Source organism: Carettochelys insculpta, chromosome 1 (genome assembly GCF_033958435.1).
Source record: "Carettochelys insculpta isolate YL-2023 chromosome 1, ASM3395843v1, whole genome shotgun sequence".
Taxonomy (NCBI): Eukaryota; Metazoa; Chordata; order Testudines; family Carettochelyidae; genus Carettochelys; species Carettochelys insculpta.
This window is the reverse complement of record NC_134137.1, coordinates 289,736,097-289,762,344: the sequence shown is the minus strand read 5'-3', so window position 1 is coordinate 289,762,344 and position 26,248 is coordinate 289,736,097. Positions and strand designations below refer to the sequence as shown.

Below are 26,248 nucleotides of genomic sequence, written 5' to 3'. Positions count from 1 at the left end.
ACCTCTGTCAGAGAAAATGTGATTTTACTTTCAGACTTCTCTAACTTTTTCTTTTGTGCTATTCAATGAAAAAATAGCTATTTTTAGTCCTTACAGTGTGATTTTAAAAAAAGACAGTTAAATCAAGTTTGATTCCCCATGGCCCATCTATTTATTATTACTTCCCCTTCAATGCCTTTTTATTTCAGGCTGAAAAATAACTAAAATATTAAAATGAATTCATTAACTTGTTAACTGCTCCTTCAGATGTCATGAAATTCTGTATTGTAGGACGAATAACAGACTCCCAACCCTAGAAAAAGTCAAACACATGGGCTGTGTCTATACTTGCAATCCTCTTTCGAAAGAGGTATGCAAATGAGGGAAATCAAAATGCAAATGAGGTGCCGATTTGTATATGACACCGCATTTGCATATTCTTATTTCGAAATAGCTTCTTTCGAAAGAAGAAACCAGTGGAGACACTGCTCTTTCGAAAGTAAACCCCATCTTTGAAAGAATCCTTCTTCCCATTAAAAAGGAGAAGAAGAATTCTTTCGAAGATGGGGTTTACTTTTGAAAAAGCAGTGTCTACACTGGTTTCTTCTTTCAAAAGAAGCTATTTTGAAATAAGAATATGCAAATAAGGTGCCAGACACGCAAACTGACACCTCATTTGCATTTTCAATTTCCCTTATTTGCATATCTCTTTTGAAAGAGGAATGCAAGTGTAGATACAGCCATGCTGAACTTCTGTGCAGGTGAGTAGCCTTGTTGACTTCCATTACAATCAGTGTCACATGTAACTCTTTGCAGGATCCTCCAGGACCCTCCACACACATGTACAGGATTGTGGCTTTGTTCACACTAGAGAACTGAGCCAAGTTATTACTGTGTTTAAACATCATAGTGCTACAACCTAGGTTAACAAACATCTCCTTGGTTGGTATGCACATGGAAGTTTCACCCATCTATTCAAGCTGTCCCATATGTGTAGGCAATTATATTATAGGTTTACAAAATGGTTGTAGGATGAAGTGCTTCTCACATCACCTGAAAAGCGTGTTCAAGAAAAGCATTTCATTGCCTTTGGGAAGTATGTCTCTTAGGTTTTCTACCCGTTTCCCCGATCAGCAGGGATAAAAGGGATTTTGGTCTTTGAACCACATTACAAAACAGTTACAAATTTATTAAGGGCTTTGGAGACTGATGACAGCATGAATCGCAGAAAACGACACCTATTCTGTTGTATGGATTCATGTTGAAAAACGGAATATAGCTAGAATAGCACAGTACCCAGTTTGGACCTGGTCCCTTTGGTTGCTTGAAATTCCATTTGAAATACAAATGTTCTGAATACAAAATACAAATTTAGCTGTATTCAGCCACTGGCTTGCTGTGTGGCCATTAAACTTCTCTGGGCCTCGGTTTGCTCATTTATAAATCCAGAAATAGTCATATCCACCTTTTAAGTGTCTTACAGAGATCCTTGGCATAAAAGCTTTATTGATGTGCAAGGTCCCATAAGATTATTGTCTTTTCAGACTGTATGCTCTTGGGGGCAGGAAAAGTCAGGCTTTACACCTAGAACACCCTGTGAGCCCTAACTGATTTCTATGAAATATCTTGGGGGATATTTTCTTTTTCTTTTTTCTTACACCTTCTAACATGCCAGGAACTATTGGTTGGCATCCCTGGGACAGCTACCTATGAAACTCAAATCACCTTGAGCCACACTCATCTTCTAGTTGCTGCAGGGGAGAAAAACTGAAATTAAATACCTGTGTCTATGTTTTACTCAGACAAAAGGTGTGTTAGCGGCATCGGATGAACTGGTGAGTTTCTGTGGGAATCAGAACACACTGAAGTCCATGATCTGTTCTGGCCGTCAGAGCAGGCAGCCGCTCACGGCTTGCGCCTGTGGACTGGGGCAGGAGAGGGGATGCTCAGAAAGAGTAGACTACAGCCCAACAATCAGGTGGGGCCAATTACTTGTGTGGCAGCCTACGTGGGGCTAGCCATGTGCTCCCCGAGTCGCATGCAACAGCCACCTGGGGAGGGCACCACACACTCTGCATGGCAGCTCTTACAGGACTGAGGACAACTACAGCTAAAATAGAAAGGCAAACATGCCCAGTACAACTGTGTAAAAATAGCGTAGACTAGTTATATTCAGTTAAGTATAGTATGTTATAAAGTAAATTGAAATTGAAGCATGTAAGCTAAACATCTGAAACTCTACCTAAACCTTGGATCAAGTCCCAGTCAGGGACTGATCTGGCTTCACTAAAGTGAATGGGAGTTTTGTTACTGACATCTGGGCAAGCAAGATTGGTCCCTTATAGAAGAACATTCACACTGGAACAATCTTTGCTATCCGAACATTTAACGCACAGCATACTGTCTAAGGGTATGTCTACACTTTAACTGGTACAGTTGTTCTGTACTGCTTCAGTGTAGACACTTGCTACAGAAGAGGGAGTGTTTTGTGTTTAATTTGAGAAACTACTTGCTGTCACTGCTTATAAGTTCTCCCTCCAAATTCATTTATTGCTAGGTCTTTTTGTTTCATACACATTGGCTGTGTCTACATTACCACCTTCCTTTGAAGGAAGTATGGTAATGAGGCTGTTCGGAGTTTACTAATGAAGTGCTGCCATGCACAGGCAGCACTTCATTGAGTGAATTCCCCCCTGCGGTAACTCCAAAGTTTTAAACTTCGAAGTACCAGAACACGTCTAGACGCGGCTCACCCGCCGGTACTTTGAAGTGCCAGGGCATCTTCGAAGTACCAGCGGGTGCGTTGTGGCTAGATGCGTGCCGGTACTTCGAAGTTTAAAACTTCAGAGTTGATGCGGGGGGAGGGGGGGAATTTGCTTAATGAAGTGCTGCCTATGCACGGCAGCACTTCATTAGTAAACTCCGAACAGCCTCATTACCATCCTTCCTTCGAAGGAAGGTGGTAATATAGACACAGCTGCTATGTAGTAACAACCTCCATTTGACATTCTACAAGTTGAACCTTTCTAGTCTGGCACCTTCAAGACCTGACTAGTGCTGAATGAAAGAATTTGCTGGACCACAGGAGATCAATGTTTTCTAGCAGCATTACCAACACTTACACTGCTTACTGGGCTCTTGGAAGACATTTGGGGTAAGTTAGAGCTAAATAACAGCACAGAACACTGAGATCCTGGGCTGGAGACTGTAAACAAACTTTATGGGACCATGGGAAACTTGGCCACACCCAGGATAAGTGGTCACCCAGCTAATTAAAATCATGCCAGACTATGGATGTTGCTGGATGAGAGCGTGCCGGACTAGAGTGGTTAAACCTGTAGTACAGTATTTCAATAGTATATAGTAAAAAAACAAACAATGCCCCCCCCACCCCCGCAATCATATAGGCTATGTCTACACTAGATGCATCTGTCTACAGAAGTTACTGTCGAATAGATGTTCCAACAAAACTTCTCTTGACGGACCGTATCTACACATAAAAGTGGATTGATCTTCTGATCTACCCTGTTGACAAAAGGGCTCCTGGAGCATCTACATGGCTTTTTTGTTGTCAGTTTCTGCACACAAAATGCTTTTGTGTATAGATGCTCCATGAGTTTTATTGACAAAACCCCAGTTTTGTCTACAACACTCTACATAATCTTGAGGCTACTTTCTACTATCGTTTTGCTGTAAAAGATTTCTTTTCTTGCTGTTGCATACATATAGGATATGGGGCCATGAGCCCTTAGAAGTTTACCTGTGGTTGTAACATCCTTTTAATAGATATGTTATCATTTGAAAATTCTATTATGGCTGAACTTGTGTGCTGGGTGCATAAAGGCATCAGTTTATAAGACTGTGGAAGAAAGCATGGTCACAGACAGCATGGCCATTTCCTTTCACTGTCACTTGGACAGCCCTTGAGCCTGTTTCTGATGGCTTCATTTCTCAGTTGCTATGGTTGCATGGACTGCAATATCAGAGAACCAAAATATAAAATATTTTGCTTCTTATTTGTTAACTATGGAAATACCTTGGTCCATGAAAAATAGATAACGACCTCTTATGTCTGGAAAATATTATACGTTAAAAAATAGCCAACATCATCAGCATTTAACAATCAGAAACACATGTATGTGCAATCTATCGAAAACCAAAGCTCTGATTTTACAGATACTTACAAATGCTTTATAATCACATGACTGGAAGATGAGTTTCTCTGGGTGATGTTGCCAGTACTGTACTGGAGTTGATGCTGTGGCTTCGTTAGGTGGCCGTAAGGTAATAGATGGTTCTCCCCAGTCTCCTGTCTGAAAATCATATTTATTCTAAAAGCAATATAGGCTGGATGCAAATTAGCTATAAAGTAAGCTCGCTATTGCTATAATTGCTTTACATGTAGTGTGTACTAACTATCTTTGTTATATAAATAATATAAAATTTGAAACTAACTTGTATATAGTACTTTTCACTGCTCAGTTTATAATCCAAGAATCACCTTCTGTACAGTTTGGTGATGTTTGAACTTAATTGGTTTACTTTTAGAATAAAATTGTTAAACACTTGAATTCTTCCAAAAAAAAAAAAAAAGAAGTCTAAAAGACATGTATAAAAAAGTGAGAGCTTGGAAAGTCATGAAATACAGAAAAATCTCTCCCATTCATAGAAATATAATTCCACTTTGTGTTTTGCAGACTTTTCTGCACAGCTAACACATGTCCCATTACCCCAATTTATGTCATTAATACAATATACTGTATATATATTTTTTCAAATAATCCAAAAAATTCAGACCTTGACAGGATTTAAATACTTTTTGTCTATAAACATGTAAGGGTACAAAGCTAAACATGCTGTTGTAATTATGGAGACTTTCACATATTAGAAAGCAAAATACAGTTCTGAAGAGCAAAATTTTGTGCCAGGGCAGTGAGCCACAGCCAGCTAATCAAGAAAAATTTGTTGCCACCAACAGTCACCAACAATTCACTATGGAATGAAAGAAATTCATAGTAAGATTGTTTTTCAGGCTAACAAAAAGAGTTATAAGCAGATCTTTGAAAGCTCAGTTGTCTACATTTATTGCAAACATCTTGTGTGTATGAAAGCTCCTTGCTTTGAATAATTCTTACTGTTCACTCCCATTGTAAATTTTTCCTTATTATCCCCAAATTTTAATCTCCTGAGCTGGGAGCCGGGTCTCTTTTTTCTTATTTTAAAATAATTATAGTCACAGAGAAGTAGCTGTGATAGTCTAACTTCTCAAACCAAAAAAGCAATCTTCTAGCACCTTAAAGACTACCGAAATAATTTATTATGTGATGAGCTTTCATGGGAAGAAGTGGGTCTGTCCCATGAACATTCATCACCTAATAAATTATTTTGTTAGTCTTTACCGTGCTGCAGGACTGCTGTTTTGTTAAATCATTACAGTCTATATATTCATTCCTCTTTAAGCTCTCTACCTACTTAATTACTTTGATCACCTTTTATTGACGTCTGCCTGTATATTTAATATCATTTCCTTTTCACTTTTACACTTAACATTTGTATTGACTTCTGTCTTTTTCTGTTACCCTCCTCTGACACTGTTCTCAATTGTTCCATCTATTTTCTCCCAGAGGAAAAGGTTGTAGAGGTCCAATCCAAAAGGCCATCACAGACTTGATGATCCAGATATGGATGCTTCCCATCATGCATCATTTTCCGGGGATACAACTGACTTGCAGAAATGCTCTCTTTTTCTGCAACAGGTCTCTCTCTATTACGGTTGTCCTCTCCCCATAATTATTTTCTGCTTCGTTTTGTTCTACCTTTGTGTCTACAAGGATCTTTGCAATACATTTTTTCCAGTTTGGGTTGGAATTGGCAACAAATTATTGACAGTTAATTAACATGTAATTTAACCTATTAATAGAAAAATGGGATTGGAATGAAATTCCTTCTTTAAGAGGTTATGGCAACACTTAATAATTGAGATAAAACATATGAAAATATTCTAAGTCTAGCAAACAGCTGCCTTATGAATTAAACCAGGACAGAATAAACAAAACACGGACTGTACATCCATTGTCATGTGTCACACAGTAGTGAAAGGACAGAAACTCGCACAACTGCAATGAAAGCAAGAGGTAAATCTGGAAACATCAATGTTACCCTGCCAATGGGATAACTTAAAGCAAGTGCACACATCATAAAACAAGCAGAAGCTACTAAATGCCAACATTTATTGCTCCCTTCCACAGCACTACGGTAATTCACAATCTGCCTATTTAATGTTGCTTAGCTACTCCAGAAATGGGGACTTTATAAGCACCTAGTCAGATATATGGAATGTCCCTCTGCAGAAGTTAGCAGTGTAGGCCGCGTAGCTGCAAGGCTCACATTTTGCAAGGAAAGCAGTGTTGCCACTGCTCCAGTTTATGGCATGCTGTGATGTGTTCAGAGACTATTCACCCACTTTTACAAAAATGCTGGTTCAATGTGATGAAAAAGAAAGGGCAGGGATTTTTAAACTTGATTCTCTTCTCTCTGAATTCAGTGGGAGATACACTACCAAATACAAGGACAGCAGGACTGAATCCTTTGGGAGAGTTCATGTTGTCCCCAGTGTTCCATTTTCACAGCCCCTAGATATCAGAACACTTGAAATCCTCTTGCCTTAAGACTTTGATCTTTCTTTAGTAGTGGCTTTTGATGACATAAAGATCTGCTGGAAAATTTATGGGAGGAAACTTCTGCAGGAGAGCATAGCCCATGCAGGTAGCAAGAGGACACTGCTATGGAACAGGCCTGATACAATTATGGATGGAGTAAAGAAGCCATACAAGATAAAGACTGATCCTTGCTTCTTGGAGCCTGGGTATTGAAAGGATCTTAATAATGTAGGATCTGGATTCCCACAGTAGAAATGACAAGGGGTCATCCCCCTACAGGTCCAGGTTGCGCTGGCCCTATGAAGATTTGCTTTCATACTCACAGGTCAGAGTAGAGAAAGAGTAAACAGAATTAATGAACTTCTTACAGTATTTTTGCACAGAAGATATTAAGAAGTAAAAATATTAAACAAAAACCTTGAAAAGCTGTTCAGGAATCAATATGTTGGTGTGTAAACAGAGAGCAGTGGCAGCAGAGGCTGAATATTGCTATCAGACAGGCCTAGTGTATAAAAGAACTAGGAAGTGGCACTCTTGAGGAAGTGATAAATAATCTTTAGCTGAAACAACAAAGATCATGAATGAGGGACTGTAAAGGTACCATTCCCTTGTGCTAATCACTCAGTTTATAAGTACAATCATCCAAATAAAGACCCTATTCCCTTTACATTTAGAGTAAAAAAAAACCTGATAAAACTCCCCAGTGTTTGGGTCTACAATGGTGGATCTAAACACAACACACCTGAGAGAGCTACAGATAACTGCTGTCACTGACAGACTATAGGAATTGAAGACTTTTTGTGTATTCCAATCAGCATCTCCCTGTAGAGATAGCAACTACTAAGAAAGGCAGCAAAAAATTAAACATTGTAAGTGTGTTTTATTCTTCACTGATTAAAATGGAGACCTGTTACCCACAGAGTCCTGTAATGCTCTTTAGTAACTATATCATGTGGTCTTTAGTATTCAGCTGAAGCTATTTTTTCATCTGATTTCTTTTTGGTTGTCTCCCACAAAGCTCCTTATAATTTAAGATGCTACTGCCAATACCCACTACTTCTACTAAGTCAATAATAATAATTGCCATTTGAAAAGACTTAGACTGGCACAAATGTGCCTGTGCGTATCAACTAAGAAGTAGACTTTGTCTTTCCCAACTACATCGTTTCCCTCCTGCTTTTCATCTTCACATCTCTCATCACGTGTAAAGTCACATTGTCAACTGTTCAGGACAGTGACCGTGCCTTTCTATTTATTCTTGGGATAACAGGTCGGAGTCCAAGCCCCTGTACAGGAATAGAGGCACTTTTCTGGAGATTCACTAAAATTCTGGACTGAAACTTGGGATGATTATATCCAAGTCATGTTGCCAGGGCAATCTAGTTAAGTCCATCCAAAGATATAAAGGAGTGGAAGCAGCTCTCTGGGCAAGAGGAGATCCCTAAAGAAGAGAAACTGTAGGTCTTAAGGAGGAAGCTTATGATGAAACTTCCAAGTTACAAATAATGCCAAACATGAATGGTGAGTCTGGATACTAACATACGGTCCATATATTGGGATTCAGGCCTATTCACAAGCATCTAATACACTTTCAGCCACATATATTATATTATATTATATTATATTATATTTCTCCATTTATAAGCTAATATTCTGGGCCTACTACATTTAGATTAGTTTTTAACAGTGGATATGTTCTTATAAATCTTTTGTTTTTCATACTCAGTGCTTTTTCTGAGCCAATACTTGCTGGTAATCAGTACTGGTGCCTCAGCAGCCCCAGCTGTGGGACTAGCTGAGGCGGGAGGGGGGACAGGGAGCTATCTGAGTACTGGCTCCTCTTCTATTACAAAAAGAGCACTGATTATACTTTTATTTGCACGACCCAGAGCTAACCAAACAACTGAACATTTCATTAGTAAAATGTACCATAAATGTGGAGGTGAGATCCCTGTGATGAACTGACACATACGATACATTTATTCCTTGAATATCTTTAGTTTTTTTCAGATATCAAAGAAATTTTTTCAGATACTTGTGGCAGCACTGTATACCTACCAGGCTCTCTCCTTAGGTCTTATTTTAACATTCTGCTCATCCACCCCCTGCAGCTCCCAACAGCCACTATGCTGTTTGTTTTCCCCAAACTACCCTGAGAGAGAAATGTTTTCTTCTCTTCCCTTCCACAGATATAGACTTTCCCCTTACAAGAAAATCCCAAGCCAAGCCCAGGAGGGCAGGATTCAATCCTTCATCAGTGATGGATTTTCTAGCCATAAGGCTGTGTCTAGACTTGCATTCCTCTTTCCAAAGAGGTATGCAAATGAGGGGAATCAAAAATGCAATCGAGATGCAGATTTGTATATCTGGCCCCTCATTTGCATATTCTTATTTCAAAATAGCTTCTTTCGAAAGAAGAAAACCAGTGTAGACTCTGCTCTTTCGAAAGTAAGCTCCCTCTTTGAAAGAATCCTTCTTCCCATAAAAAAAGGGTAGAAGGATTCTTTCGAAGACGGGGCTTATTTTTTAAAGAGCAGGGGTTATACTGGATATCTTCTTTCGAAAGAAGCTATTTTGAAATAAGAATATGCAAATGAGGAGCCCCAAATGCAAATCTGCATCTCATTTGCGTTTTCAATTTCCCTCACTTGCATACGTCTTTTGAAAGAGGAATGCAAGTGTAGACAGAGCCTAAATGTCAGAGTTTAAAATCAGATGTCTCATGTTTTTACAGTACTCTATACCATTGGGATTGGAAAGACGTCCAGCTTCCTGCTACTCCTCTTGCTTTGAGCCCTGAAAGGACTGATTTATGTCATATTCATGAGTGACACTGAAAATGTAGATTAAAACGGTTAGGCCACTTTTAGAATTGCTACACCTAAGTTAGTTTTAATGTTTGCTTCTGCAGTTTGACTCCTGGTAACTAAGGAATCTGGCTGCAGAGACAGAGATATCAGAAGTGATCCCAAGAAATTTTTTTTAATCAACTCTCTAAACCATTCATAATCTCATTTTAAAATACGGAAGGGACAAAACATAACACAGACAAGCTAGAGTAGGTCTGCTTCAGAGGGTTTTGAATTTGTTTCTGTAAACAGGGACTATTTGTCGTGATTGTCCACCAGTAAAGCCAGATGTCTTACTTTCAGCACTGTACATTAGTTGCCAGAACTATAAAGAGGAGCACATACAATGCATTGCTTTTAGCTGAAATTTTAAATGTATTATCCCTGGAGGAATTTTAAGTGTTCTGTGGGACCAGCCAAAATCTAGCTCAATTCTTTTTTAAATGTCTACTGTCAGGAAAGAGATTTCCTAGGGCTACTTTGGAATGTTTTATATATTTGGTCTTTTTTCTGTCTTTAAAAAAAAAGTAGATTTTGAAATGATTTGAAAAATTTGTTGGTGTATGTTTGAACAAACTGCAAACATTCCAAAGAATGGGAGCTGAGAGATCCTCCCATCACAAAGGTAATCCAAAACGGCAGTCATATCATGTGCATGGGACCTTATAAAAGCAGCATATATGTGAAAAAAGTGAACTTTAAGAGAAAGAGAGAGGAGGAGAAAGGGAGTTCTGCTTAGCTTGTTGCAATACAGAAAAGTGTTTTACCATCACTTGAACAGCACAGTTTTCTACATAAATTACACCGATCAGGGACATTACCAAGGCCACATGTAATTCACAAGAAATGGCTTATTGCCATAGTAAAAATGGCATCACCTCAAAATTCATCATTTAGATAATATGTGTGTGGGTCCTACTGACTAACAGTGAGGCTGATGCACAAGACAGGGAGCACAAACTAAGCAATTTACTCATTCTTGCTTAAAACATGAGCAAACAAAAATTACTGGAGCACACTTACCATTAGGTAAGTTTTAACTTAACTCTAGGACTAAAAAATTCCTTTGTCTCCAGTCATACGATCCACATAAAACTAATCACACACCATGATAAATGAATGTACACACACATAATCCCACTCATCAGCCGACAGTAGAAATTAGTTTGCAATTTCAACATGACACCCATATAAGTACTAACAACACCATGGCAACACATTACACTTCCATACAGTGACAATGTAGCCATTTATTACAGAATCTTACATTATGAACCTGATGCATCGATGAGAAAGGAAATCCTGCATTCTGGTTGGTCCATATCTCACAGACAGAAGACTGCTAATATAAACAGAAAACTACATCTCATCTTGTATATATTAGTGCACTACAGCCATCAAAAAAGCAGAAATAATAAGTATGAAAATAAAAAGACTGTAACAACATTATAAAAAACAAAACCAGTTTTAAAACGGCAGTACTTAGAGTCAGCTTTCCTTTATTCGCCGACAAAACATTTTTAGGATTGACTGGAAGAAAGTATAGTTTATTTAGAGACTTCTGAAGAGATTTCAATTGCACACACAATAAAAATAATTTCATCAGAAACGTTGGGGAAATGCAGTTCTGTGAAAAGGAAAATGGAAAACAAAGAAAAAATAAATAAAATAAATAGACAGGAGGCAAAATGGCTTCCTTTCAGTTTCTTTATAGTCACAAGCTCAATTGTATTTTTTTTTGGTATATTATGTTGGCATGGGTGAAGAGAGGTTCATGGAGGTTTTTTTGTGGGGAAGGGGAATTAGGAAAAATAAGAGTAAAATAACTTAGAATTCCATTCACACTGTAGTCATTAATGTAAGAGAATGCAAGACAGTAAAGTGAAATGATCATCCTCCACCTCCCTCCAACAGTAATTACCTTTCATAGAAATATATAGGGCCAAATACTGCCCTCCACTGCACTAATGCATCTCCCTGAAGTCAAGCAAATGGGCACAATTCATCTCATACTACCCCTCCAGTATTTCACAAGCAGCCTTTGTTAATAACAGCAAAGTAAGGATCATACTGCAGTAACTGTAGCAAAAGCAACAGAACCATATAGATGTAGTATCTGTTGGTCCCTTCTGCAGATTTCCCTTGGTGAGATGCCATCAAGAAAGCCACTGTGACACTGCAAGAAATGCTAAGATAACATTTCATGGGAGCCAAGCAACTAAAATAAGCACCAGACATGGGAACTGCCCACAGTATCCTGAGCAGGCAGCAACAAAAGGCATTAAACACATGAGAAATCCAACTGCCGTATCTAGAATAGTTAGCAATTAATACATCAATAGTTTAACTACAGTATACACAGCAGAGCTAGCAGCTAAAGACAACAATAATTTAGTATCTTTGTCCATAAAGTTAGCATTCAAACAGACATAACTGTCTCCAAGGAAGCAATTGTTGCCCTTACCTTTTGCTGTCTGAAATCTGGATGCCTTGCTGGATGATGGGCTAAATCACTGCTAACATTCTGGTGACTGGCAAAAGCAGATTGGCTTCCTCTGGAGTGAACTGTGAGACCTCCCAGACTAGCTACTGGCAAACCAGTATCCTTTGCTTGTCTTTATTTCCCTCAAATTTCCACAAATTTTATAAAAAATATAACAAGAAGTCCTCTGGCACCTTAGAGACTAACACATTTATTGGAGCATAAGCTTTCATGGGCAAAGACCCGCTTCATCTCAAATCAGAACATTTTAAGCCTTCCCATCTATGTTGTCCAGTTTTTGCCTCTCCATTTTGTTCCCCAAAAGTCATATCTAGAGGCACCATGCCCCAGTGGTGTACTGAATAATTTGAGTTCCAGGATCCACAGGACACTAAGGGTAGATCAACATAAAGTTATTTCAAAATAACAGCTTTTATTTTGAAATAACTTTGCCAGCATCTACACCACACAACAGCTATTTCAAAATAATTTTGAAATAGCAGTTGGCTTATTTTGAAATAGGTAAACCTCATTCCCTGAGAAATAGCGCTTATTTCAAAATTGCTATTTCAAAATAGGTGCTGTTAAGGCAGGGAATAGAGCCTATTTTGAAATAAGCCATCGTACGTCCAATGGATCTATTTTGAAATATGCTCTGTTGTGTGTAAATGCTGTATTTTGACACAGATAAGTGCTATTTTGAAATGCATTTTGTGTGTAGCAGCGTTATGTCAAAATAAATTGTTCTGGAATAACTCTTCTGGAATAATGCTGCTGTCTAGACATACCCTTACACTCTGATGGCAAGAAATATTTAATGAAAACATAGCTTTGGCCTTTCCATTCTCCTTGTCCATCCTGATTCTGCAATCCTCTTCAAAACATATACCCCTTCCCACACCTATCAACCTTGCTTCTGACCCACCTCAGGATATTAGCCATCTTGAAATATATTTCCAAGGTCTTAATGCTGCATCAAATACTCCTCTTTAACTGTTTCACACAGTTTTGTCCACACCCCTTTCTTCGTGGTCCTTTGATTCCTCTCTTTAGCTACCCCAAATTGTCAGGTCTTCTCATGCCTACTCTTCCGCTGATGAGACACTCCAGAGAATGACTTTGTGACTACCTGCAGATGACATTTCTGTGAAGGAAGGGAATTATACTTTTGCAAAACTAGCTACATTTATAGTGCATTAGTACATGAGTAATCTGATCTGTATCAGTTACAAATGGACTATTAAACTAAAGAAAGGTACTTTACACATTTAACATTAGTTCTCCTGAAGGATTACCTCAGCACAGCTTTATTTTATGTGATGGAATACAGGTTGAACCGCTCTTGTCTGGCAACCTCCATGGTCTGGCTGTCCCATGTCGGAACTGGACCTGCTGCTGGGCAATTCCAGGGCACAACACGGGATGTGGTGTCACATCATGCAGGAAGCCTGAGTTAGCACGACCACTGTGTCACTGAATGGGAGTTCCTGGAGGTAAGCTGGGGCCCAAGTCCTGAACATCAGCTCCTTGCCTCAGTCCTGAGCCCCTTCAACTTGGAGCCACCTCCTGCAAACGCCTAATCCCCAGCTCACCCCACAGCCTGCACACCAGGATGGAGAAATCAACAGCAGAGTCAAGATTAGGACCAAGTCTCCACATCTCAGGTGTCCTATCTGCCAGCACACCAATAACCATCTAAGATACGAACCCTTCTAACACAAGGTAACAAGGGAGGATAGGTGCAGAGGAAGAGAAGAGAAAAGGTTGTACGCATCTCACCCTTTTTTTGGTCCCGCACACCATGTCCTTAAATGCCACACACAGAGTTCATAATGGCTTTCTGTCCCCAGCAAACAGAGGCTGCATCTATTAAAATACTGATAGTGAGTTTGTAACACTTTGAGAACTTGGGAAGGGCTGCCAGGTAGCGACTTATAAAAAAATTTCTACTGTAACTTCATTACCCTCCCTACCCGCAAATAAAATAGTAAATGCTGGAATTAAAAATGCTTTAATCTTGGCCATTAGAGAGACTAGGGGGCTCAGGTAATATCTTTTATTGGACCAACTTCAAGTGCTTTGGTGAAAAGCTCTGTGTAAGCTGAAAAGCTTCTCTCTCTTTCTCATCAACAGAAGATGGTCCAATAAAAGATATTACCTCACCCACATTTTCTCACTAAAATAGTGGGACCAACATGGCTACACAACATTACATTAACCTTGCCTAGTCATGAGAGAGTGGACGTCCTGTAGACATTTTCAGAGCAGGATCTGATCCAGCCAGCTGTAATCAGAGATGCTGCATGTTTTGCTGAGCCACGGGATAAATGAACAATGCTGACTGCTTGAGAGCTATAGAACAGACCCACGGTTGCACTACTGTGAAGACAGCTGAGAGGAAGAAGCTTGCATTTATTTCCTATATTCAGCACCTGTGTGTGGGGGGTGGGGTGGGGGCTGTCTCTGAGACTGAACAGATGCTCACAATGCAATGCAGTGGCCAAGAGAGCAAATGGGCTCCTTCAACATATAAGCAAGGGACTCCTGAGTACATATAGGGAGGTGACACAGCATGCACGAGGCCATCCCAGGGACACAGATTCCAGTTCTGCAATTTAAAAAAAGATTGCTGGCAAATTTGAAGTATTTCAGAACAGAACAACAAGAACGATCTGTAGCCTGGAAAACCCACCAGTGAGAAGCTAGAGAAGCTCAGTCTATTTAGTTTATCCAACAAAAGGTTAACAGGGAACTTGATCGCAGTCCTATAGGGGAAAAGCTTTCCGAAAGCAGAGAGATCTTCAGTTTAACAGACAATGGCAGTAAAAAAGCCAGTGACTGGAACTGAAAATAAAATAATGTCAGACTAGAAATAAGGTGCAAGTTTTTAAATAGTGAGAATAATTAACCATTGGAACTATTTACCTAGGGAGGTGGTGAAGTCTCTGTCACCTGACCATTTTAAATCAAGCCTGGATATCCATCTAAAAATATGTTCCAAACCAGCTAGTGAGTATTTGCGCGCCGCAGGTGAAAAGTCCCTAGTCTGCTGTGCAGAAAGTCAGACCAATATGATCATAATGATCTTTTATAATGGTCCTAACCGCTACACTGGTGTAACTGTGGATCTTTCAGCAAGTTGCCTGTGCATAATGATGATTGTGTGATGCAACCCCTAATGGACTAGAGCTCAAAATCCACCCAGAAAGCAGTCCTCCAGAGGCGACGAGGGTTATGTGAGTGCTCTCTTGCCACATGAAATATTTGGAGCCTGCACTAAAATGGTCATCAAGGGGTTAAATGAGTCACTTAAGAGTGTTATAGATTGGTGCCATGTTCCATCCCTCCTTTACTTCCTGTTTAGCTAGCAGGTGTTTCCTCCAGCTACTATGCAGCTGAATAAAGCAGCATGTTCCTAGCTAGTGTTCCTGCTAGTAGAGTGGGTTTCCTGTGCACGGAATCTCTTTTTGGAACATCAGTTGTAAAACAGATGGGCAGATCCAGGAATCTCAGTTCTTTCTGTTGAGTCCCAGAGAAGTCACAGGGAAGAACTCAGAGGAAGAAGGGGCAGTGAGCAGTTGGCATGAATGAGCAGCAGCAATGTTCTGTTGTTTCCACTGTTCCTCTCCCAAGCATAATAAACAATGCATATGCAGGTCCATCACTGGAGGGGCACCAGGCACAAAAACTGAAATACATTTCTCCTACCCAGGTCTACAGGACTCAGAACAAAAACCATACGTAGATTGACACAAAATACCCAACACTAACTAGCGCATTATAATTCAATTTTGTACTAAAAATTAAGGTAATTTGAAATTAACCCTCCCTCCGGCCCCCCCAAAAAATCACTTTGGGAGTGGAGAGCAGGTCCTTTGAGCTACAGCTGGCCACAGGAAGGAATGAACTGGGATGCCTGGGCTTGCATGGTGCTTTTATAATCCCATGAAAATCAATGTTCAGAGCAGAGACGGCCCTCATGTAGCCCCATCGTTTTCCAGAGAGTCTCCAAGCTCTGAGGACAGGGAGGGAGGGATAGCCAAAGTAGGAACAGCTAAAGGTTACTTTCACAAACAAGCCCCTCTGGCCTCCCTAGTGAAAATGAAGGGGGTCCTGCTTTCCTGGTAATTCTTGATGTGAGAAGGATTTCCAGAAATGTGACATCTTCCTAAGAAAGCAACTTGAGCCGTGAATACTGGCTCCCAGCATCTGTTGCAGAAGTACGTATCTTGAAGTTGTCCTTTGACACAAACAGAAGAAAAGGTTTCCCTGGATGGTCTGTGAACCTGCAGAAGACCTCTGCCATTGGAACCTCTGATACCCAGGTTGGAATTTCTCTCCACTCAACCAGTCTGCCTGTGGTTGAGATGAATTACTACATGCAGAGAGACTGGGTAGACTACAAGCTGGTTTCACATTTGTTTTTGTCCTGTTACAGGAGTTGGGTTTTATAAGGGGGAGATTGCTTAAGGTTCCTTCTGCCAGTCTGTCTAGACTATTAGTGTCTTGTGCAATATGAGAAAACGTGCCAGTTTCCTCAGAGCCAGATATATCCTTGCAGTTACTGTAATAGTGTGCCGATATACAGCACACACCAAATCTTTTGCTGACTGACCACTTCCCCATGCTACTGTTTTTCCTTACAAATGCTCCCCAGCTTATTGCATCTGTCAGTTACCCTCAGACTGGACATCTTTGGAGGTTGTCGTGTTCGGTTTCCTGTGTGTATGCATCTCAGTGGTAATACTGTGTAAAAGATGGGGGGAACCCTCAAACTGTCATCATATTGACTGCTGGACAGATTTAACAAAGAAAATGTTCATAATCTTGGGACTAAAGAAATTTGATCATAGCTACACCGATTTTTCACTGCAGGCAATGATTTAACGTGGAGCTTCTGGCAGACAATGAACCACAAAGTTCTGTACTAACAACCACCATTTAAGAGCTGAGAACATAATATTTAAACTTGTTAAGGACCAATTATCCATGTTTAGGCACCTAAAATACATAAAATATTTTTTTTGAAAAGTACTCTAGCTCCATTTGAGGGCCTTAGTACTTTCCAGGAGCTAAAAGATTTGCATATCAGTGCATAGAGCTCTTTGTCTGGACTCCAGGGATCCTTGATTTTTTTGTTTTATTAAAATCAGAGTTACTTTGTTGAGCGGTACAATCACACTCACTGGATCATCCAGATGATCCTTACAAAAATAATGCTTGTATAAGTGAGAAAGCATATAAGTGATTAGTTATCACAAACATCCCCATTTTAGTTTAGCATTTATGGCATTAACCATACCATCAACCCCAGCTATTAAAGTGACACAATTGTCTTAGACTCTGCATGCTGAAACAATGTGCAAATCTAATCCACATCCCACTGCACTGATTCAAAAGCAAAACTGAGTCATGTTTTTTAGAATACCAGGATTTTTCAACCAGAAATTTCTGAGTTAGTTCTTAATTCCTTTTTTATAGTTAACTTTGCCATGTTCAATACACTAGTAGTCCATATTCAGAGAAGTGAGTTTGGTGACATTTAGTCAGATCAAATTGAAGGCAAAAAGACAACATTCTTTCAGTAACATTTACCGGAAGGATTTCCTGGCAAAACTTCTCTTGACAGATTGCATCTACACATAAAAGGAGATTGAAAGAGCAATCCACTCTGTCGACAGAGCAGCCAGATTACCCGGCCTTCTCTTGACAGAACAGCTGACCAGAAGCTCTGCAAGCAGGGCTGCTCAGGGAACTGGAAGCCCTGTCTATCAACGAAAGGGCCATGGAGCATCTATACTGCACTTTTCTTGACAGACGTCTGTCGACAGAAGTGTTATTCCTCAATGTGGAGAGGCATAACGCAGTTAGAGAAAGTTATCTGTTTTGCTGAGATTCTGGTGACAAAATGCCTTTTGTGTGTAGATGCTCCGAGTTTTGTCGACAAAACTTTGGAGTACGGACACAGCCTGTGTGTGTCAGCTTTCCTAGGCGTAAATGGAGGGCATGATATTCACCCATGGTATTCTCAAGGACACTGTGAAATAAATTTATTAATGTTTGTAAAACACTTGTTCAAGATATAAAGAACTGAAAATATTCTTCCTCATCTCTTCACAGAAACCTGTATCTCCCTCTCAAGTTTTTATTATGTTTTTACTCAACTGAAATAATATTTAGTTGCTGCCAGTAGGTATTGTTCCACTTCTAGGTGTTATCCTAAATCTTCAATTAATTGCAGATATACAAAACCTTCACATTCCTCTATAGCACCACACTTATTGGAATTATTTTACTTCATGTACATAACCAAGCTATTATCCTCTCACATTACTTAGCCCTTAAGCTCTAGAATAGAACATCAAATCAAATAATAAAAACAAAAATCTCAGAAAAGCTTAAAAACAGAGTTGACCTAGGGTTCAGCCCTAGATGCTCTCTTCAGTGAATTTCCTAGCCCAAGAATAAGTGAATTCTGTTTTTCCCCAGTCTTTTGAGAAATGAAACGTCCTCCTTCCAATCAGAACAATATTTCAATGCGCAAAGGCCAGCACAATAAATTAGTTAGGGCTGGTCCTGCAATGTTTGATGGATTGTCACTCTAGAGCTGTGTCTACACTAGTCATTATTTCTGAAAGCCCATGCCCTCTTTCGAAAGAGTGAGTGGCACGTGTACACACGCTGTGTGGTCTTTTGAAAATGAAATTGAAGGAATGTGCCCCAGCTGCCGAATCACTCTTCCAAACATGAAACAGGAAAAGCCGCCCCTTTCGAAAGAAGGCATGTGTTGACGTTCCACGACCTGCTCTTTCCAAAGAGCAGGGTCCACCACGTCAGTGATCAGCAGTTAGGCAGAGACGTGCTGTCCAGTGCCTGCGGGGCTCTATGGTCTCTGCATGCAGCAGCCATTAAAGCTGCATGCACCCAGATACCCCATTGCAGGAAGCTGAGAGTGTGCAGGCAGTAGCCATCAGACACGGTGACCCTGCACGCCTCAGCCAGACCCACAGCAGATACCGGCACAGCATGGCCTGCAGCCAGTGAGGAGAGAAGCCCCAGGCCCCCCACTCTCAGTGTGCCCAGGGTTCCCAGGGGGCCAGCCAGGTTGAGGGGGAAGTGTGCCCCCTGCTGGATGGCGCATGAGCTCCAGGACCTGCTGGGCCTATGGCAAGAGGAGGACGTCCTGTGTGAAACGGGCACAAAGTAACGGAATGCATCCGCTTTTGCTCGACTGGCTGAGGGCCTGACTACCTGTGGCCACCCTGCCTGCACTCCAGACAAGGTTTGAAGCCAGGTCAAGGAGTTGTGACAGGGGTATGCCTGGGCTCAGGACTTGGCCAGCTGGTCAGGGGCTGCCCCTGCTTTGTGCCCATTTTCCGGGAGCTCCGAAGCCTTCTAGACCCACAGAACACCATCTCCCCAACCTCCATCCTCAATGCCTCTGCGGAGGAGCCTCAACCTGAGGAGCCAGGACTGTTGGCCAGCGCAATGCCAGCAGGGCCAGAACCAGAGCTTGCCGCAGAGGCAGACTGGTCCAGCGAGGAGGGGGACCTTGTCATAGAGCTCCCCTCCCGCACCTCCAGCTGTGCCTCAGCCAGGACATCTCCTGACCTCAACAGTGGACCATCAGGTATATACCGGACAGGGCACATACCCCAGACCACATGGTGGAGGCTGCATGCTCACCAGAGGGTCCCTCCAACCCCCTAGGGGACCCTGGCCAGCCAAAGCCCAGCTGGGCTGTGGTCCTTGGGATGGGGGCACAGCCACCAGTGGCCTTCAGCACCCACTCCTATGGATAATGCTGTGCTCCGCTCCCGGGGGAGGGGATGGCCAGGGCCAGACCACACAAGGGAGCTGCCCCCATGGGGATGGGGACCCTGCCACCACCATAGGCCGCCAGGGCTGCCCCACCATCAGACAGGGGAGGGGGACCCACCACCCGCCAGGGGATGGGGGGCTTGGGCCATGGATAGGTACTCATGGCCTCTCCTTCTCTGTCCTCCTATTTTTGCAGCTGCACCATCCAATGGCTGGGAGAGCCTCACACCCTCCCAAGTGCCCAACAGCCCCCCAAGGCAAGGGACAAGGACCGTGCAGTGCCACTGGCAGAGCCAGGGCAACCCCACTCCTGGAGGGGCCAAAGGCAGGTGGCAGAGGACCTCCATCTCACTCCACCTCACTGCCTCCATCTGCTGGCAGGTGGAAGTGGCAAAGCGGCGCCTCTGTGTCGAGGAGGGCAAGGCCACCTGGCACCGGATGGAACTGATGGGCACCCCAAGGGATGTGGCTGGCACTTTCAGGGAGCTGCTGGGCTGGATGCCTCCTCCTGCCATCCCCCCTGTGGCCCCTCTCATTTGAGCTCTCCCGCCAGCTACCTTGGAGAAGCCAATCACCCATCTGGGACAGACCCCCAGCCCTACCTCCCCATCCTCCCTGCACCCTCCCAGCCCCGTCGGGGACCCCGGATCGGGGAGCATGGGTCCCATGGCCGGCATGGGTCGAGGCTGTCCACCCCTGCCCTGCAGAAAGGGCCCCCCACGCAGGCCACCCATGGCCCCCTCTCCTGCAAATAGTTCACCCCCCCACCTGTATATAGGTGTATGATAACGTTTGGCATAATTTGAAAAAAAATCCTTTGTTGTGTTGAATAATAACAGTTTATTTAACCCATATCCCTGTGTGCCCACTGGGGAAGTGAGTATGTGGGAGGTTGGGGGCAATGTGCGAGGGGTTAGGGGGCTGCGTGTGGGAGATGGCAATGGGGGTGCACAGGGTGGAGAGTCATGTGTGGTAGATATGCTAGCGGTGGCCAGGGCAGTGCTCACCAGGGCCCCTGGTAAAATTATTGACACAGTGCCTCCCAGACATGGACCCCGTCATGGTGGGCGTGGCCGCTAGGGGTGGCGACCAGCTGGGGGTAGCCTCAGCCACCCACCTGTGTACAAAGGCCACCCCCTTACCCTCCACAATATTATGGAGCATGCAGCAGGTGCCCACCACCAAGGGGATATTGAAAATACCCACATTCTGGAGTGCTAGGAGGCAGTGCCACCAGGCCTTGAGACAGCCAAAGGTTCACTCAACCACATTACGAGCATGATTGAGCTGGGTGTTAAACTGCTCCTAGCTCGGGATGGGGTGGCCCATATAGGGCTGCATGTGCCAGGGCTGGAGTCGATATGCTGCATCAGCCACGAGGAAGAGGGGCACTGTGGTGTCCCGCAGCGGCATCTCCCTCTGGGGGATGTAGGTCCCTGCTTCCAGTCAGCGGCACAGGCCTGAACTGCAGAAAATGTGTGTCATGGGTGCAGCTGGGCCAACGTACTTAGATGTCCTGGAAGTGGCCCCAGCTGTCCATCATAGCCTGCAGCACCATGGAGCGGTAGTCCCTCTTACTTATATACTGTCCTCGGCTGTGCTTCAGGGTGTGGCTGGGTATGTGTGTCCCGTCGAGGGCCCCGACCCAATTTGGAAACCCAAGTGCAGCAAAGTGATGGCTACGTCCAGATCCCCAATCTGGACCACCCTCTGGAGGAGCATCATATTGAGGGCGCGCACCATCTGCAGGAGGGGAGACCTGCACACCTGCGAGGGCTGTGCGGGATATGCCAGGCCTCCCCGTGGGTGCATGGCCTGGCCCTCCTTACCTCCATCACTATGGCCCCAACTGTGGCCTTCCTCACACCAAATTGGTGTCCCACGGGGTGGCAGCTGTCTGGAGTGGCCAGCTTCCAGACAGCAATCGCAGCCCTCTTCTCCACGGGACGGCACGCTGCACCTGAGTGTCCTCATGTCCCTGCGCGGGGGACAGCCACTGGCAGAGCTCCATAAAGATCTGCCATCGCATCCTGAAATTCCAGATCCACTGGTCGTCTTCCCACTCCTCCGTGACCAGGTGCTCCCACCAGTCTGAGCTGGTGGGGTAGCTCCAGAGCCAGCAGAGCACCCAGGAGTGGCGGTGGCACCAAAGGGGCCAAAGGTCTGGGTCATCCCTGGCTGCCACTGGGGGGCCTCACCCAACCGGAGCTGCAGGGTGGCCACCACTGCTGTGGCCAAAAGGGCGACCACTCCGCTGGCAGCAGCAAACAGGGTTTCCAGCTGCTGCTCTTTCATGCTCTGTCCTGCAGGCACTGTGTCTGCGGAGCTGGTAGCAGCTCTGCAGGCCTCATGCTGTGCAGGGTGGTGTTGGGGAGGGACCCTTTGAAGCTGGGGGCCGGCTGTGGCCCCGGAAGGGCTTGTCTGCCATGCAGCCCCGGCGTTTCTTGGTTCCTTCTTTCGAAAGAGGACATGGGTACGTGTAGATGCTCTCTTTTGAAGGGCTCGTTGGCCCCTTTCAAAAGAGTGGATGGCCCTTTTGACAGCATCAATCGACAATGCCAGCCTCAGCCCATGTGTGGACACTCCCATACCAAAGGGCATCTTTCAACTACTCTCTTTCGAAAGGCACCCTTTTGAAAGAGTGCTCTAGTGTAGACGTAGCTTAGGTGTTAGACTTTCTTTGTCGTCTGTAGAATTTTTAAAGAGCTGAGGTTTTAAGCAGCTTTTCTTAAGGAACTTAACCAGTCTTCCTTTTCACACTCACAAGTTTCACCACAAATGATGGATCTTCGAGGTTTCTCAACCTCACTAAGTTCAAGAGTGCTCTTTCCATAGCCATCAATGACCTTTTAATCTGGCCCTTAGTCATTGCCCTAAAAAATCTGTTTCCACAAAGTTTATCAGTTAGTATTGATGGTAGCGAACATCAGGATCATTAAGTGCACCACAGTGCGGACCGTTCTGTAGAAGGCACTGGACTCCAAAGACCTGCCAACCACACCTTAGAAGCAGCAGCTTCCACCAGTGTAATCTCCTGTCATGTTCTGCAAACTAACCTGTGCTCGGCTTCAGCTGCCAGAAAGAAGGAGAACAGGGGCAAGCACTGTTCAGTGGCAGTCCCATTTGGGAGCTACAGAACATTCTCTCAGTCATACTGGAGGAGGCAAGAACAAAGGCCTGACACTTGGATGAATATGAACTCCATTGGGCCTTACATTTCCACAAGTACGCTTTGACTGCTACGGCAAGTAAAGATGCTCAAGTTACATCTCTACTCTGATCTTCTCAATGGACCCTTTGAACACAGAGATTAATATGCTCCTCTGAAAAGAGCTCAGTTGCCTGTGACAAGCTGTCTTTTGCTGACCTTCAAGAATCATTTCATTTATTCCCCAAACAAATGAATCAGTGATTTTCATTCCAATTTCAAGGTTTAGTAATCTTGAGTGTAACTAGAGCTACACTGAATATGCTGATTTGAGCATGTTCATCTGTAACTTGCAAGTTCAGCATTAAATCCTCTTCTGTCTTCAATACCAATGATACACTAGCTAGCCAGTCCTATCTTTACAGGTGTCACAAAGTCCTTTTCACAATTATCTGGGATACATTTTGGCAATTTTGTTTTTTCCAGTCAACTACTGAGATTTCCAAGATCTTGACATTTTGGCTGGGATTTTAAAAGGCACTAGGCACTCAAATCCCATAGGCTCTTTTGAAAATCTCCACATTGCTCTTTTTTATTTCCATGTACTACACAGAATATATGTCTGATGATTATTTAGTCTGATCTCCTGCATATCTTGGTGGCAGGCTCACCTGTGTTAAAAAAAAACATAAGAACATAAGAATGGCCATACTGGGTCAGACCAAAGGTCCATCCAGCCCAGTATCCCATCTGCCGACAGTGTGTTAAACAAATTTAATCCAGTCTTATCTCAGTTAAGCAAATAAGTCACAGATATTTAGAAATAAGATCTCATTATGATTTAGGAAAGTGATGCAAACCTTTTGTCCTTTAAAATGGTCTTGTCTTAGCAAAAGCACGAGGATTGATATCTAATGCAATAATCAGCATGCTTGATGATTAATATATAGAATATAGTAAAGATGTGTCATATTAATGACAGAACAACTAGAGCACATGGGTTCTTCTAAAATGTGTTCTTTGAATTTTAGATTAAGGCTCAAAATAGGAATGCCAGAAAGCTATAAAATCAAACAAAGTTGAGAAAAGAGCTAAAGTGAACAGTGATGGAGCCACGTGTTCTTTTCAGTAAGCTATAAAGCTGCAAGCTGTCATTCATTCAGTAGCTTCTCCTCGGTGTAAGCTAAAATGTGCCCATGAAATATGCAATGAAAACTTAATCTAAAAATCCCTCCAAAATTACAGCACTGTGGACTTGATGCTGTTATCTGAATGCACATAAATCCCTCTATGATGAAGCGTATACCCCTTGAATGGAACCTGGCAGAGAAAGGGTGAACAGAATAAGGAAATATGCAAACCATCTCAGTAACATAGTAGAATTAAAAGGAGATGTCTGTGAGAAGTACTATAGCTAGTGGGTTGGGGGGTCAGGGGGAGAGGGTATGATACTTTCAGCGCTGCTAGCGAAGAAGTCAGTCTAGCACAAAGGAAAGTAACATGCATCTTTGGATGAGAAGAGAATGCCAAGTACAGCAGAGCCCAGCCTGCCTGTGCTTAGGATCAACCTGAACATTGTACTGTCAGGAAGAATTTTTGGGAGAGACTAAAGATCTGCAGTAGCCTTTCACTAGGAGCCCCAGGGACAACAGACTAACCAGTTTTAAAACTGATCTTAATAAACGTATGAGAATTGCTCACATGATGGAGTTGTCTATGATACCAGGAGACTCCACTTAATGAGCCAAGAGGTCCCTTTCAGTCCTATGTTTCCAAATAAAGTTAATTTCAACAAAACATTTGGGGCAAACGTCAAGATGCCAAACCCTGCCCCACTCTCAGAACTAAAATACTTATTCTGAGACTAGATTGGTTCACTCATGACTCTCGCAAACTGAGAATGGTCACATCATGGAGTTACTGATAGTCTCATTGACATCAATAGGAGTTCTGCACACACCAGTACCAGAGCTAGCAGAGAATCCAAACAGATTTGCATTCAGGTGCTAACACAGCAGCTATCCCAAGTTGTGTTCACATTCTGGGCCTAGCTTTTTCATGTGGTATCTGCCGGAATCCTGTTGAATGACTAGCACTAATTTTTCACTGAAAAGGTGAGAGAAGGGGCAGAAGAGCATTCACAGTTTACCAGATCCCAGGGAATAAAACAAGTCTTTTTTCAAGTGCTTTGAAGCAGTAGAGGTTCTAATTGCCCTGTTCTCCACTTGGATATGAGACACATATCATGAACTTTCAGGAAAAGCAATTTTTTTTTCCTGAAAAGTCCACATATATCTCGGGAAGAGATGCTGGAGGATGAGGACATTAACACAGGGAAAGAGCAAAGTGAAAGGTGGTTGAGATGCTAAAAAGAAACTTAGAAATACATTAGAGACTAAAAGAGGAAGAGGGGAGAGTGAACAAAGTGATAAAACGTGCACAAATCAGTCTGTTTTCCCACAAATAATGAGATATGTCATATACAGACACCTAAGTTTGTGTCCTCCAAAGGAGTACTTTTCATAGGAAAAGCGGTTAAGTAAGTACAGGGATATATTCCCTCCCGCCCATGGACTTCAATCAAACCTCCTCTGACTGTGAAAGCCCTAGCATTATGATTGAATGCACACTTGTACACCATGCAATGTTCTCCAGCTCTGTTTCTGGATTAGAAGGGGATCCCTAATTCCATAGGGTGGAACTATACAACAGTCAGGTTTTAATTTGAAGAAAAAAAAATCGAATTTGACTTTCCTAGACATGTTTGCCTTAACAAATGGAATTCATCAACTGCTCTTGGATTCCCAGGTAGCAGATGGGTTTCATTTTTTCATCTGCATTTTAAATTGCTTTTTCTTCTGCACACACTTAACAAAGAGATTGCTGCCTTTGCTCAGCGAGCAAGGGCTATTACACACCCATTTGAACAGTCTTTGCCACTTTAAGGTTGAACTACTTGGGGCTATGCTTGAAGACTACTTGGAAGCTTTACACAGAGCAGAATGTAACAGCCCGCCTGCCTAGTGAAGTGAACTGTTCATATTACAAATGTGCTCCATGAACTGCACTGGCTTCCCATCTGTTTTTTGGTGCAATTCCAAGTTTTATTTTCGATGTACACTGCAAAGCATTACATGATTTAGAACTGGGTATCTTTCTCCCTGCACATAACGAACAGCAGAAATCATCCAGAGGCACTTTTGCAGGCAGCTTAAATTTATTGACCTTTAGAGTGGTAGAAGACACATCTTTTTGGTCAAACATATGCTTGATTTAAAATCATCAGTACGTTATTTATGCGTGGTTGAAG

The 26,248-nt window shown here is 42.7% G+C and overlaps 1 protein-coding gene across 9 annotated transcripts in view; it reads right to left on the bottom strand.

The window, feature by feature from the left end:
- Positions 1-26,248, bottom strand: part of ANKS1B (ankyrin repeat and sterile alpha motif domain containing 1B) — a 908,578-nt gene that overhangs the window by 52,345 nt on the left and 829,985 nt on the right. For 5 of the 9 annotated variants that reach the window (XM_075011344.1, XM_075011364.1, XM_075011372.1 and 2 more), the window contains one exon: positions 4,164-4,292. In XM_075011344.1, coding sequence (XP_074867445.1) covers positions 4,164-4,292 — 129 coding nt within the window. Of the gene's footprint in view, positions 1-4,163; positions 4,293-10,754; positions 10,830-26,248 lie in introns of all 9 variants that reach the window. The other 4 variants (XM_075011319.1, XM_075011325.1, XM_075011389.1 and 1 more) reach the window with 2 other exon arrangements.